This window comes from Brugia malayi (genome assembly GCF_000002995.4).
Source record: "Brugia malayi strain FR3 genome assembly, contig: Bm_154, whole genome shotgun sequence".
NCBI classification, from domain to species: Eukaryota; Metazoa; Nematoda; class Chromadorea; order Rhabditida; family Onchocercidae; genus Brugia; species Brugia malayi.
This window is the reverse complement of record NW_025062387.1, coordinates 1-15,164: the sequence shown is the minus strand read 5'-3', so window position 1 is coordinate 15,164 and position 15,164 is coordinate 1. Positions and strand designations below refer to the sequence as shown.

Genomic DNA, 15,164 nt, shown 5'->3' with positions numbered 1-15,164 from the left:
ATGTTTATTGAACGATAATAATGTTTATTGTGAACGATAATAATGTTTATTGTGAACGATAATAATGTTTATTGTGAACGATAATAATGTTTATTGTGAACGATAATAATGTTTATTGTGAACGATAATAATGTTTATTGTGAACGATAATAATGTTTATTGTGAACGATAATAATGTTTATTGTGAACGATAATAATGTTTATTGTGAACGATAATAATGTTTATTGTGAACGATAATAATGTTTATTGTGAACGATAATAATGTTTATTGTGAACGATAATAATGTTTATTGTGAACGATAATAATGTTTATTGTGAACGATAATAATGTTTATTGTGAACGATAATAATGTTTATTGTGAACGATAATAATGTTATTGTGAACGATAATAATGTTTATTGTGAACGATAATAATGTTTATTGTGAACGATAATAATGTTTATTGTGAACTGTGAACGATAATAATGTTTATTGTGAACGATAATAATGTTTATTGTGAACGATAATAATGTTTATTGTGAACGATAATAATGTTTATTGTGAACGATAATAATGTTTTATTGTGAACGATAATAATGTTTATTGTGAACGATAATAATGTTTATTGTGAACGATAATAATGTTTATTGTGAACGATAATAATGTTTATTGTGAACGATAATAATGTTTATTGTGAACGATAATAATGTTTATTGTGAACGATAATAATGCCAAAACCTTTAGTTGCTTAGTTGTCAGTCTAAGATTGTTCGATCGTAAGATAAAAGGGAAATGCGACATGTATAAAGTTACAGAATGACAATTTATTAATATTATTCGTTCATTTCGAATTATTTTTACTTCGGAAATGACTTTTACTTAGTGATTTGTCCATTTAAAAAAACTTCAGTCCTGTGCTTACATAATGCTACAGAATTATGAAGTGATAATCCATTAATATTAATAAATCACTGGTGACTGATTCATTAAATTTCTGATATTTAGATCTCGTCGCGATTAAGCAAGTCGTATTAGCCTTTATTTGCTGACTATTCGATATAATTTACGAAAAAATTTAAGCTGCATGCGAACATACCGCACCTTGCATTCAGGTGTTTACTCGCATTTGCATTTAACCAGTAAAGTGATTTGAAAGAAATCTTTATTGGAGTTGCAGTTAACACTAACAATTTTCTTAAATTTAACAGTGCTCTCTATGTGTTCGGAAATATTTTTGTTGAATTGAAGGGAATTTTATTACATTCACTAAAGCTCCTTTAATGATAGACTTCATTTCTTCATAATTCTCGAGTGCTTCTTGAATTTCTTTAGTTGATTGTTTAACATTGTCAACCTAAAGTAATTTCTTTCACAGAACAATTTCTTCCTGAGGTAATTTAATTTAGTATTTTCCAGATGACAGTTAAGAGCAATCGATTGTAGAATGATAGTAGAAGGGAATTTAAGAAGCACTTTAAATTTAACATCAGAATGAAACTCCTTGAAAACGGCAACATGCTATATTGTGTTCAGTTTTATCTCTAATATTTTTTCAACTAAAAAATAAAGTACATTTTGTTGTGAGGAAGCTATTCTAATTGCAAAAACCTTTTTTCAAATGTTGGCTATTACCACATTTTTGATCATTCGAAGTAATAAATCTCCAAATCTGAGATAATAATGGACCCGCGGTGCATTCTTTTAAGGCGAACTCACGTTGGTAAACAAAAATTTTGTTGAATTTATAATGAGTCGAATAGTGAACTGTACCAAACTCATCCATTTTCGATTATATTGGTTTCTAGTTTTTTCCTCTAACTTTAATTCATTTGTCAGTTCCTTCAATATAAATGATGGCTGCGAGCCAATGTCAAATAATGAATTTGTGCAATTCATTCGACTTCTTGCTTGAAAGTAAAACTTCTTTACCTTTTTGATTCGTTAGTTGAATTGTTGAACTGTTAAATTCGTTTCTCATTCGCTCCACAAAAGAAAGGCAAAGATTAAAATGAATGGTATTGAAAAAGTGTAGTGTTTTAAATTATTACTTAGTCAGAATCATTTTTACTTATTACTCACTGGATCATTGTTCATTCAAATTTTTACCTATATCCAGTCAATTCATTGTGAATTACTTTTCATTTTTGATCACTCTGGAATTAATGCCTTCTCAGTACTAACCATCTTAATCTACTACAGTTCGATCGGTTATGAATACATTGAGACAGATCTGTTGAGGAAGAATTGAATGTGATCAACTGAAATACAATTAAAATAGTAAGCAGTACTTAAAAATAAATGTCGGAAATAAGTTAATATATTTCCAATTATCATTTAATTTACGTCACCAAAATTTAAAACTGAAACTTTTACAATATGCAAATAACTCACTCAATATTTTACTTACCACTCAATATACTATATTTTATTAAACAAAGCAGACAGGATTATTTAATACTACACAATTAATTAAATATTTCACCATACGATGACATTTAATCCCTGCCATTCATCAGTTTCCTTTATGCAAATGTTACTCCATTTTGTCAACCAAACTTTTGAAAATTGTCCCCATCTTTTCAAACATCAAACATCGCTTATGTTGAAATTCTTTCTGATAATAGCAGTGGATGCATGTCAAAAAGCAGTAATTAGCAAATTTCAGGTGATGCTTCCATCCGATGAAGTCCCATCGGTGATACTATCAATAGATGTGAAGATGCGACTTTATTAAATGAACCCAATTAAATGCATGAAAATGATTAGAATCTCATTCTTCAGGTCGTATTACTGAAATGATGGAACAATACTCTTCCTAAGTATCAGATTTACGTACGCGCTATTGTAACACTTCCTTCCGGATTCAAAAGAGCATTCATAAACTAGCAGTTGGGCAAGAGAAAAACGAAAATGTAAAAGAAAAAAACGATAAACAATAGGCAGATTAAAAACTGTTTGAACCTTTGATCTTTAATTGAAATAAAAAGCTTTCATTTGAATATTTCTGTCATTTCACAAAATTGTGTTCCATCATGTTCATCACTGTATCTATAACACCAATTATCTGGTTCAATCTTCTACTTTGCATCGCTTCTGATAAAAATGAAACTTTCTATCCACCTAATTTCGGCGCTGCTGATGAAATTATTACAAATAATACTTATTCTGGTGTCTCAGATAGCTTTGATTACAACAACTTTGAACCATTATTTAGCTCAGAATTTCTGTTCGATCCTTCGCAGTTCATTGATTTCGCTCAAGTGAGTGAAATTGAGGATATAAGCAGTAAAGAATCGAATTCTGAGACTGATCTGTTCACAATTACTCCTCATCCTGGTTTCATCTCACCTAGTTATGATGATTTCATTGTCCACACTAATTTGGAGTCATCACTTGCCTCAAATTTGGATTCATTATGGAGAGATGCCAATGGAGAATTAAAAACGAATGATGATAAAGCACGATATCCTTCCATTAGAGGTGAGACTTTTGCTTCAAATATGTGAAAAGATAAGTGAACAACTTCTTGTGATCTAAGTTATTTAGATGCTCAAAGTGGGACTTCTTCGCCACTTAATGTCGACACCGATGACATTATCACGTATATGCACTTACCTGGTTCACAACAAAATGTCGTTCCGATCTATTTTCACCAACTTACTCTTTCCTCAGACGGTACATCCGGTCAACATGGAAATGCTGAACTGATCAACATGGACAATAAGCACTTCTCGGATAGCTTGAATGTCGCCGACTACAGGGGGAGTACCAATGAAGGATCAAAAACAGGTAATAATTAATTACGCAACAACTTTTCGTTCCATCTCTTACAGTTCTTCAATTTCATTAACAGAATGAAATTGAAGATAGAAGTAATAACGAATCAAAACCCAAAACTTATTTCGTCGTTCAGAATGCGACATTAAATGTATGATTACTGCTTAAAACATGTAAATAGAGATAAGTAAATAACTACTTGTTACCTAAATTACTTAAAATATTCAATATGATATTGTTTTGTGCACTGACATTTTTGTGATTTTTCACATTACTTAACTACAAAATAGTATAATAGATTTACTGACTGCAAAAATACATGTTTTGACATGTATTTTTCAGATAACAGAAAGTATATTTGTTATTATCCCGGGTGTACTGTGATCGCGACAAATTACAACGAATATATAACACATAGGAAAACACATGGTCAACCTCTCATCTATGAATGCAGAGTGCCCGGTTGTGGGAGGACATTCAACCATGAATCATCATTTCGCAGTCACAAGGAAACGCATGAACCTAATCCTCAATGCGAGTGCTGCGGCAAATTCTTCACCACCAGGAAGAGACTGCAATATCATACGATGAGTTGCAAAAGAAAACCTCGTTAGTTTGCAAATTCAGCAAAATTTTAAGCATATGTGAGTCTGAAATGGAGTGCCTATGAAATGTATTATGGAACATCTGTGACTGCTGCACCGAGATACTTGATACAACGGAAAATTCGCAATTACATTTTGTTGCAAAGCTGTTGAAAAGACTTAAATTTATACTGCCATTTATATCCACCTCTTTTACAGATAGCATACCTTCTAGCAGAAATTCCTTGAGAAAGTTAACCGTGAGATTTGTTGTTTATATCAGACATTGTAACTCTTTTTATAAGTAAGGCACTGCATCGCAGTGGTCTTCATGTGCATGCGTAATTATTATTCCAAGCAAATCTTTCTTCTCTTGAGCAATAAAACTTACATCAGCAATTAATAACTGGCATAGTTTCACCTGCAAAACCGATACCAAGGTCAGTCGTAATTCACTTGCCTTGATAATGATACAGGTTAACATTCATCTCAGTTCTATCCACCCCTCCAAGAAATAAAAATTCTTTAAATGTTTATAATATAAAAATGTTTATAATCACTAATTTTAAATTATTAAAATGGAGGGTAGCAAAACTTCGGCTTTAAATAAAGGAGTTTGTTACTTTCAATAACCCTAAGGAGAAAAAGAAAGAAAAAGAAATTTAGCTACCCTACTTACCAAAACTTATATCCAATGCAAGGCCGATATTTATATATACTGGAAAATAATTAAGCAATTTCTTGTGATCTAAATTACTTAAAATGGAATGTATTTCATTGAAGTAATATTTCTATGGTTTATTAGATCACTTAATTAGAACAAATATCTTAATAGTTTTTTAGATAAACGAAGCTATGAATGCCTCTACCCCGGGTGTGCTGTGATCGCGATGAATTACAACGAATATGTAACACATAAGAAAACACACGGTCAACCTCTCATCTATGAATGCAGAGTGCCCGGTTGTGGGAGGACATTCAACCATAGAACATCATTTCGCAGTCACAAGGAAACGCATGAACCTAATCCTCAATGCGAGGGCTGTGGCAGATTCTTCACTAGTAGAAATACACTAACTAGACATAAGGAGAGCTGCCAAGCGATATCTCGTTAGTTTGCAAATTTGGCACATTTCAAACAGATATATCAGTCTGAAATAGAATGCACGTGAAATGTGTTATGAAAATGCTAAGTGACAATGTGTAACTATACGCGAAGATAATTAAACAGCTTCTTGTGATCTAAATTATTTGAAATGGAATGTAGTAAGATTATTTCATTGAAGTAATATTTTAGCTGCCAAACCCATAATAAAATACCAACTGCAAAAACAAATATCATAAGAATTTTTTAGATAAACGAAGCTACGAATGCCTCTACCCCGGGTGTGCTGTGATCGCGAAAAGTTACAAAGAATATATAACACATAGGAAAACACATGGTCAGCCCTTCATCTATGAATGCAGAGTGCCCGGTTGTGGGAGGACATTTGACTATGATTCAACATTTTTCAATCACAAGCAAACGCATGAGCCTCATCCTCAATGTGAGGGTTGTGGCAGATTCTTCACCACCAGGAATGCACTGAAATCTCACAAGAAGAACTGCCAAACAAAATCTCGTCAGTTTGCAAATTTAGCACAATTTTAAAAGCATATGTCAACCTGAAATAGCATGCATGTGAAATGTGTTGCGAAACATTTGTAACCGCTGAGTGACAATACAAAGTTTATTTAATGCATTCATTAAATACTGCATATTTATTTCTTTTCATATCGTGCACTTAATGCGTAGCAGCTGTCTATGACCTAGGAACCAATTGCTTAAAAATATGTTGACGATGGTGACAATAAAGCTTTAAGATACATTAACAAACACTGAAAATATCAACGAAGAAAGAAATAAAAAAAACACTTTTAGTCGAATTATTTTGTTTTTCTAAACGAAAAACATGCAGAAAAATATATCATTCCGCCCACAAAGCCAAATCATTTTTTCAGCGCTATAAAACAACTAAAAATTTTCATTCTAGAAAATGAGACACAATTTGGGCATTCTTCGCAAACATGAGAAAAAGGCGTATAGCAATCAGACGTTTTCGAGACATCAGAATGCAGTGACCGATTAATGATTTATTTTTTTTCTCCATTTATTATTCCATGAATATCACAGAAATACATAAACAACAAACTGACAGTAAAATTCGAATTCACAGCAAACGATTTGTCATACAAAAAGGTAATAAAAAATACGTAAGTGAGAGGAAAGTATTCTCCTAATAATATATAACAAAACTGGAGAATATGAGGTGTTTTAAGCAGCGAAAGTTAAGATAGATTTTTAGCTTATTTTTTATAATTGTTGATTATTAATTAACTACTAAGTTCAATAGGAAAAAGCTGTTGAATTTTATTTTATTTGCATTGTACTTGCTTTGCTCACATTCTGTCGTGCATATTTGACAACTTATGCAAAAAAAAAAAGTTTAATAAATTCATTTTGGAGCAATCTTACAATATAAAAATTAATAATATTTGTAAATTGTGATGATTTCAATTAATTTTTGACGCTAAATTAATTTTAGTCACAAATTTCGATATGGATCTCTAGGAAATTTTAACAGTTTCTAAGAGTTTTTGTGAATTTAATACTGAAAAATTTTTAAATCTGTTAGATTCTGTTTTAATTAAATGCCAAAAATGTTAGAAAAAATGTAATCATTTAAAAATAAATATATTTTAAACTTAATTGGTTATTTAATTTACATTCTCCCTGATCTACACACATTCCATCGGGGATATTTGACAATTTATACAAAGAAAAAAGTTTATAAAATTCACTTTGAAGCAGTTTTTTAATGATGAAATTAAAAAAAATCTGCATTAGTGATGATTTTAATTTTTTTTGACATTAAAATTAATTTTTTTTACAAATTTAATGTCATTTAATGTTACAGATTTAGTGTTCGATTATTTGCATAATGAATTTGATAAATTTTATGGTCCTTGAATAGTAGTAAAGTCGAAATTTCATTGAATTATGGAAGAAATATGGATTTTTTATACATTTTGCTTTAAAATCGACATGTTCTTCTAGTTTTTGGAAAGTTTTTCACCCCAATATAATCATAAAAACAATTAAATATCAATTATAAATGGTTGAACGATAAATAAATCATATAACACAATGTTTATTAACCTAAATCAAGAGAAAAATCAATGGAATAATACATATTTCTATCAAAAAAAAAAAATGAATTTGACTATTAATTTTAACTATTACGATGTATGATAGTAAAATTACATCAGCACAGGCACTTTAAAAAAACATGTGTTCATGATTTAACCGTTCTTGTAAAACAACACGGTATTTATTTTTTAATAGTTGGCCATATAACTAAGGACAGATAAATAGCAGGACCAAAAACTTTAGAAGGTATGGTGGACGTAATGCTTACTGTATTTTGATGATGAAAACAGCAATCATTGCCGTATTTTGCATGTTATAAAAATAGATTTGGTTTTACAAATGAAGTGGTATTTTGAAATGTCTGAAGCTGGATTATTACCTATTGAAATCCATCATCATTATTTGGTAACAGGTAATGCTGACGATAGAGAATTTGTTGACACTTGTAGGAATTGAGGATTCCAGACCGGTTTTGATGGAAGTTCAAGTGTTAACAACGGAATAAACGTGGAAAATCCAAGAAGAGTAGTAATTGGATGAAATATCAACCGATTGGCTATTATCATTGCAGTGCTAAATGCTCGTTGCAAAAGTCTCTGCATAAAAAAGAAATGTATCTGAACATTGGATGAGGGTTGAAAATACAAGAACCATCGGTTCATGTCTCTCTCTTATTTCAAGCATAGTAAGTTTACCGCTGTCAACTTCAATAACAGCACGTGAAATTGCACTTTTAGGTAAGATTGAACATATCTCATATGCTAATCTGAGGATAAAGAAGCAAAAAAATTTTGAAAAAGCAATTATGCCTCAAAATGGCAATTACTCCTCTCATCATATCGAAATAATTAAGCTTGGCCACATAAAAGAATAAAGGGGATCTTTAATCACAGTCAATAGCACTTTAGGAAATTCTTTGCTAGTGAACTCCCTCAAGTCCTCACCTTTCTAGAGCATGTAACTTTATAACTTTCTACAAGTCCAATCACCACTCCCCCCTTAGCAGTACCATCTAGCTTTGTTATAATAATTAATCCTGTAACTAACTAACTAACCATTTTACTAAATGCCTCTAATTAGCTACAAACATTTTGAGCGGTATTCGCATCGAGAACCAAAATAAATTATGAGGAGCAGTGCCATCCAAGTTCTTTATCGTTCTATATATCTTTGATAAGTCCTCCATAACATTAACATTACTCTGCAGCCTGCCTGCTCTATCAGAACAGTCAATCAGAACAACATCTATGCTATCTTTTTAGCTTAACTTACTGCTCTACACGCCACACTTGCAGAATCGTTTACCGTACTCTCAAATAACAACAAAGCAATCAGAACGTCCTGTCCACATGTTTAACTGTCACTAGCAGCAGCCCTAGACGTGTCATACGTAACGAGCATCACGGATTAATCTTATATCTATACTTTTCATCACCGAGAACCGAGGTGAGAGAAGTCCGAGGGGAAAGATTAGAGGATATTTCGAGTCATTTCCATTCCATTCCATCACATTACACACACACACACACACACATACATACATACATACAAACATACACAAGCACGTAAGTGTACACGTGTAACGCAGAATGACATGTGTTTATCTTGGTCCGCTAAATATATGTACGTCTGCATATGTGCAGTGAGGACCTAAATTGAAAGCCAGATTTGTTGCTGTATGTAGCGCTTAACTTTAGACTTTAGATGGGAAAAGACGCGTAGAGGACGTAAAGAAGTCAAGGACGTAAGAGTGACGAACACTTTCACTAATAAACGACGTGAAGGCTTGACCTGATCTATTGGAAATGGAGCTGATCGCTGACGTAAATTAGAAGTGGTAACGAAGGAAGAGCAAAAATGAACTTACCAAATGTAAGCGATTGCTTGTCACTTACGTTTCATAAGTCATCAAAATTGTAACGTAATTGACTTTAATTGAAAGTTTTAGGGACACAACAGGTGACGCAAATGTTGTGATAGCAGTGCAACGCAAATGACGCAAGAAGTAAGTGAATGTGTTAAGAATTGCCATTGAAGTAAACTAAAGCAGTTGCAGGTGCATCTATCCATCCTAACATGAATATTTTAATTAGCATTTTCCAATAAAACAGCTCATTTTCTATAGATTATAAGCATTGCTTACTTCTAACTTTATTACCAGCTGCTTTGAGATTTCGAATTTTTGATAGAACCAAGAAATGAAGGCTTTCTCAAGACCTGACTTACGAGTAAGACTATTATTTTAGCGATCTTTGTTTGGCTTTGACGACTTTCTATCCTCTTTGGCAGAAGTTAAAATAACAAACAACAAACCTTATTTTTGTTTACTTGAATATATTACCTAAAAGTTTGAATTCAAAGGACAAAATCGAATAAGATCGTCTTACAAATCAACATATCTGCTCATCTCATCTCGTTTTATAGCATTTGGTCACTGATTCTTCTTTCTCGAATTTTTTGCTCTCTCAAGCTTTTTGATCATTACTATGCAGAATTTAAACATCGACAAAAATATGTCTCAGCCTTTCACTTTATTCATTTTGCTTTAATCAAACGGATTGATAACATTTATGATTAGCTATTTCGAAGAAAATAACTGGGCTGAATTCAATATCGAATATTGATTAGTGACATATTCCATGCAGAGTATACGTTGTTGCTGCTTGAATTCTGGGTAAATTTAAATGTCCCTTTTAAATGTCATATGAAGTTTTTAAATTTAAATGTCACATGAAGAAGCATATGAAGGGAAGGAAGCATTTTAGGCAAAGGTAACATAGTTTTCTTTGTCACTAACTACAGCGATTCTTCTAAGATTCGTGTTCTGATTTTACGTCATTTCTCTTCTAAATTGTGTCTAATGAAGATTTATAGAAATGATGAAATTAGAAATAGAGACACAGAAATAGATGTTAAAATAGTCATTTGTTTTTTTATTACAAGTTTAAAAAAAAAGGATTTATTTTTGGAATGAGTGAAAAATCTTTTTCTGAAGTGAAAGAGACCATCCAAGGTCAGCAATGAATTTTGTAGGCTTAGAAAATCCTTAAACGAAATGAAAATTAAACCATAATTATTTCTTCACATTTGATCATTTCAACTTCATTCCACTTTGAAATACGTCGAGCTCAGATGAAGGGAAAATATCATTTTTGGTTTCAACAAAAACACATCACCTTTCTGATGCTAAACAGTATTTGAAGTTTAATACTGAAATAAGTAGATGAAGGAAAGAGACAGATGACAGTTCAATACTGGAAAATAGCCAATAAGTTGATTAGACGTGTAATCAAAACAAAATTGAAAAGTGAACGATCCAAAAAACATAAAATAATAAACTTTCAGATTTTTGTAAAGCTCAGTAAATTATCCTTCGAACAGTGATTCAGCAGCTAAACTCGCTTATTTCTTAATGAATTATCATTTCGACTTCATTTTTATTCGAAATAAAATTTGCTTAATATCTTAGTATGATTATGTTTTCACAGAGACACAATCTTTTCAGGTGCAAGTATCACTAGATTGTTACAAATATGTCAACGTCTTCATTAAAACTATATTAACCTGTCGGTTTTCCAGTCCATACATTATGCTACTTTGTGAAAACAAGTTTGTTTACAACAATGACAGAATTGTAAACAAAACTAGACTTTGTTTATTGTTGTTGCTGCAGTAAACAAATGGAATTGATTGTTTCAGTGTATTACTTTCTGTTAAAATTAAAAAAAAAAAATGTTACAATTGAACACTTAAACATCAAATTTATGCATTCCACTTCACTTCCTGACACTCTGACAACAGAATGAAATTGAAATTCCGTCCCTAACTTATTTCTAATCAAAAAAAAAAAAACAATTAACACGTACAGTGGTTGAAGCATTGTCTGTTTACGTAAAAGAACTAAAATCAACTCTCTGATCAAACTTTCACCCATCTTCTGAAAGCTTTTAAGATAGGACTAAATAGTTGCTAAAATTAAAGATAACTGAGAACAAAAACAATAAGTTTAGAAATACATGCTTTGTGAAGGTCTGTCTACCTAACTTAATTTAGAATATATTTTATGAATGTCAATAAATTATAAACTGTCTTTCATTTTCGCAAGTTCATTTTTCTTCACTAACTATAGTGCATATATTTAAATGACTATTTGATTAGAAAGTAAATTCCAAATCTCAGAGAATCTCCAAAAATATTTGTAAATGTAAATAAATACTTCTTTCTGAGAGTCTGCAGTAGTCTACTTCAATGTGCACCTTAAAATAGCCAATTGATAACCTGGCATACTGTCATTATCATAATCAAATTGAAATATTTATGCACAAATTAAAAGATCACGTTAATTTTCATAGAATTATACAATGCAGTGGAAGAAGTCCTAAACTAAAGCTCAAAAGTCTCTCAGTGCTTTTTCGCTTTTGCTGGAAAAGTACTGAGAAGAATAGTATGAAATGGGATTGATAAAAATAATTACAGAGAGAGAATCATACTGAACAGAATACTTTCGTTGCCAGGAATTCATTTGCAAGAAAAAACCTGAAATTGGTTGGGAAGCTAAGGTAAGTACCATTTAGTGAAAATGTAGAAGAAATGCTGAATATCTGTTCTGTAATCAATGCAATGAATTACAAAATTTACGACAGTCTAACTAATTAATCAAAGTGATTTTATAACATATCGAAACATTTTTTAATAAATCTGTAAGACGGGGATCTGTGGAATAAAGGTTATTGCTAAGAGCATTGATTATTTCATTTAACATTGTCTCTTAAATAATTATATAACTTTGTCTGCGAGTAATCTTGCATGCATTACTGCAACTCTCATCACTTGTAAAGTGTCCTGCTGCAAGCCAACTCCACCACATAACCTGCAGTCTCGGCTCAATACTCCTCTACAACAGACCGTTCTCCATCGGATGACAACCTGTAAAAGTCCCAACCAACTTTCTCATACAACCAACTACCCATGACTCTAGTTTGCACCTCAACTAGTTATAGTTATATATATGTCAAATGCTCAGCCCTAAAGAATTTTGATTTCAAGGTTTTATTTTCAAATGACTTTGTATTATTTCAGTTTGATTCAGAATATCATTATCACTCCTTGATGAAGCATTAATTCTGAGAATGTTTTTGATTTGAAGATTTTTCCTTTTACGAGAAAAAAGAGTTATCGTCACGATCAGACCAACTAATCCAGGTCTATTCCCGAGTCGACCACTGCTTCCATCGGATCACTGCAGTGTCAACCAACAACAATGTCACATCTCTTATCCATCGTATCTCGAGGACATGTGACACTGCAGTTTTGTGCCATCTGACTAAGCACTTGCACTTGCACTTGCATTGAACTAAATTCATTTGCATGGAAACACCATAGTGATTAAGCAAAGAAAGTAATTTGAGTTTTCATCTGTTAGAGGAGAATGTTAGAGAAGTCAGTCTAATTCGATAGCTATTCTTGTTACAATGATGAAAGTAGGGACAGACAACAAGAGAAACTGTAGACAGGAATACTCTCACTCGATGTACATTAGCCATCAGCAAGTGAAACAAACGGTACCGAAGGGATGTAGAAGTAACTGAGGGAGACAAAGAGAGCAATTATCTCATAAAGAGAACGGTAACGAAGAGAGAGAGAAAGAGGAGGACGGGCGAAAGTGAGTGTGCAAGCGTAAAATGTAGGTGCTAAAAGGAAAAAGACAAAAAGTAATTGAAAGATGGAAAGAATGGCAATCTGTGATGGGACATTTCCGCTTGCGCTTTTAGATAATCTCACAAAATTTTAAATTCTTTTTATCTCTGTAACAAACAGCTTACTTTTAAAGATTTTTGCAATAATTTCTATATAACACAATGTGACATTCATATTTTGTGCGACATTTATATGAGATAATAATGTTTATTGTGAACGATAATAATGTTTATTGTGAACGATAATAATGTTTATTGTGAACGATAATAATGTTTATTGTGAACGATAATAATGTTTATTGTGAACGATAATAATGTTTATTGTGAACGATAATAATGTTTATTGTGAACGATAATAATGTTTATTGTGAACGATAATAATGTTTATTGTGAACGATAATAATGTTTATTGTGAACGATAATAATGTTTATTGTGAACGATAATAATGTTTATTGTGAACGATAATAATGTTTATTGTGAACGATAATAATGTTTATTGTGAACGATAATAATGTTTATTGTGAACGATAATAATGTTTATTGTGAACGATAATAATGTTTATTGTGAACGATAATAATGTTTATTGTGAACGATAATAATGTTTATTGTGAACGATAATAATGTTTATTGTGAACGATAATAATGTTTATTGTGAACGATAATAATGTTTATTGTGAACGATAATAATGTTTATTGTGAACGATAATAATGTTTATTGTGAACGATAATAATGTTTATTGTGAACGATAATAATGTTTATTGTGAACGATAATAATGTTTATTGTGAACGATAATAATGTTTATTGTGAACGATAATAATGTTTATTGTGAACGATAATAATGTTTATTGTGAACGATAATAATGCCAAAACCTTTAGTTGCTTAGTTGTCAGTCTAAGATTGTTCGATCGTAAGATAAAAGGGAAATGCGACATGTATAAAGTTACAGAATGACAATTTATTAATATTATTCGTTCATTTCGAATTTATTTTTACTTCGGAAATGACTTTTACTTAGTGATTTGTCCATTTAAAAAAACTTCAGTCCTGTGCTTACATAATGCTACAGAATTATGAAGTGATAATCCATCTAATATTAATAAATCACTGGTGACTGATTCATTAAATTTCTGATATTTAGATCTCGTCGCGATTAAGCAAGTCGTATTAGCCTTTATTTGCTGACTATTCGATATAATTTACGAAAAAATTTAAGCGTTGCATGCTAACATACCGCACCTTGCATTCAGGTGTTTACTCGCATTTGCATTTAACCCAGTAAAGTGATTTTGAAAGAAATCTTTATTGGAGTTGCAAGTTAACACTAACAATTTTCTTAAATTTAACAGTGCTCTCTATGTGTTCGGAAATATTTTTGTTGAATGTGAAGGGAATTTTATTACATTCACTAAAGCTCCTTTAATGATAGACTTCATTTCTTCATAATTCTCGAGTGCTTCTTGAATTTCTTTAGTTGATTGTTTAACAATTGTCAACCTAAAGTAATTTCTTTCACAGAACAATTTCTTCCTGAGGTAATTTAATTTAGTATTTTCCAGATGACAGTTAGAGCAATCGATTGTAGAATGATAGTAGAAGGGAATTTAAGAAGCACTTTAAATTTAACATCAGAATGAAACTCCTTGAAAAACGGCAACATGCTATATTGTGTTCAGTTTTATCTCTAAATATTTTTCAACTAAAAAATAAAGTACATTTTGTTGCTGAAGGAAGCTATTCTAATTGCAAAAACCTTTTTTCAAATGTTGGCTATTACCACATTTTTGATCATTCGAAGTAATAATCTCCAAATCTGAGATAATAATGGAGCCCGCGTGCATTCTTTTAAGGCCGAACTCACGTTGGTAAACAAAAATTTTTGTTGAATTTATAATGAGTCGAATAGTTGAACTGTACCAAACTCATCCATTTTC

The 15,164-nt window shown here is 31.4% G+C and overlaps 1 protein-coding gene and 2 pseudogenes across 3 annotated transcripts; 1 reads left to right on the top strand and 2 right to left on the bottom strand.

The window, feature by feature from the left end:
• Nucleotides 1-3,013: 3,013 nt before the first annotated feature.
• Bm17265 (Uncharacterized protein) lies at nucleotides 3,014-5,993 on the top strand (the record flags this gene model as incomplete). Its single annotated transcript, XM_043083062.1, has 5 exons — nucleotides 3,014-3,461; nucleotides 3,528-3,770; nucleotides 4,101-4,367; nucleotides 5,186-5,452; nucleotides 5,698-5,993. The coding sequence occupies 5 exons, from the start codon at nucleotides 3,014-3,016 to the stop codon at nucleotides 5,991-5,993; spliced, it is 1,521 nt and encodes a 506-aa protein (XP_042938996.1).
• Nucleotides 4,750-4,866, bottom strand: Bm18507 (annotated as a pseudogene). Its single transcript has one exon. A coding segment is annotated over exon 1 (117 nt).
• A 2,659-nt stretch (nucleotides 5,994-8,652) lies between the features above and the next one.
• Nucleotides 8,653-8,892, bottom strand: Bm18506 (annotated as a pseudogene). The gene has a single exon. A coding segment is annotated over exon 1 (240 nt).
• Between the last annotated feature and the right edge of the window lie 6,272 nt (nucleotides 8,893-15,164).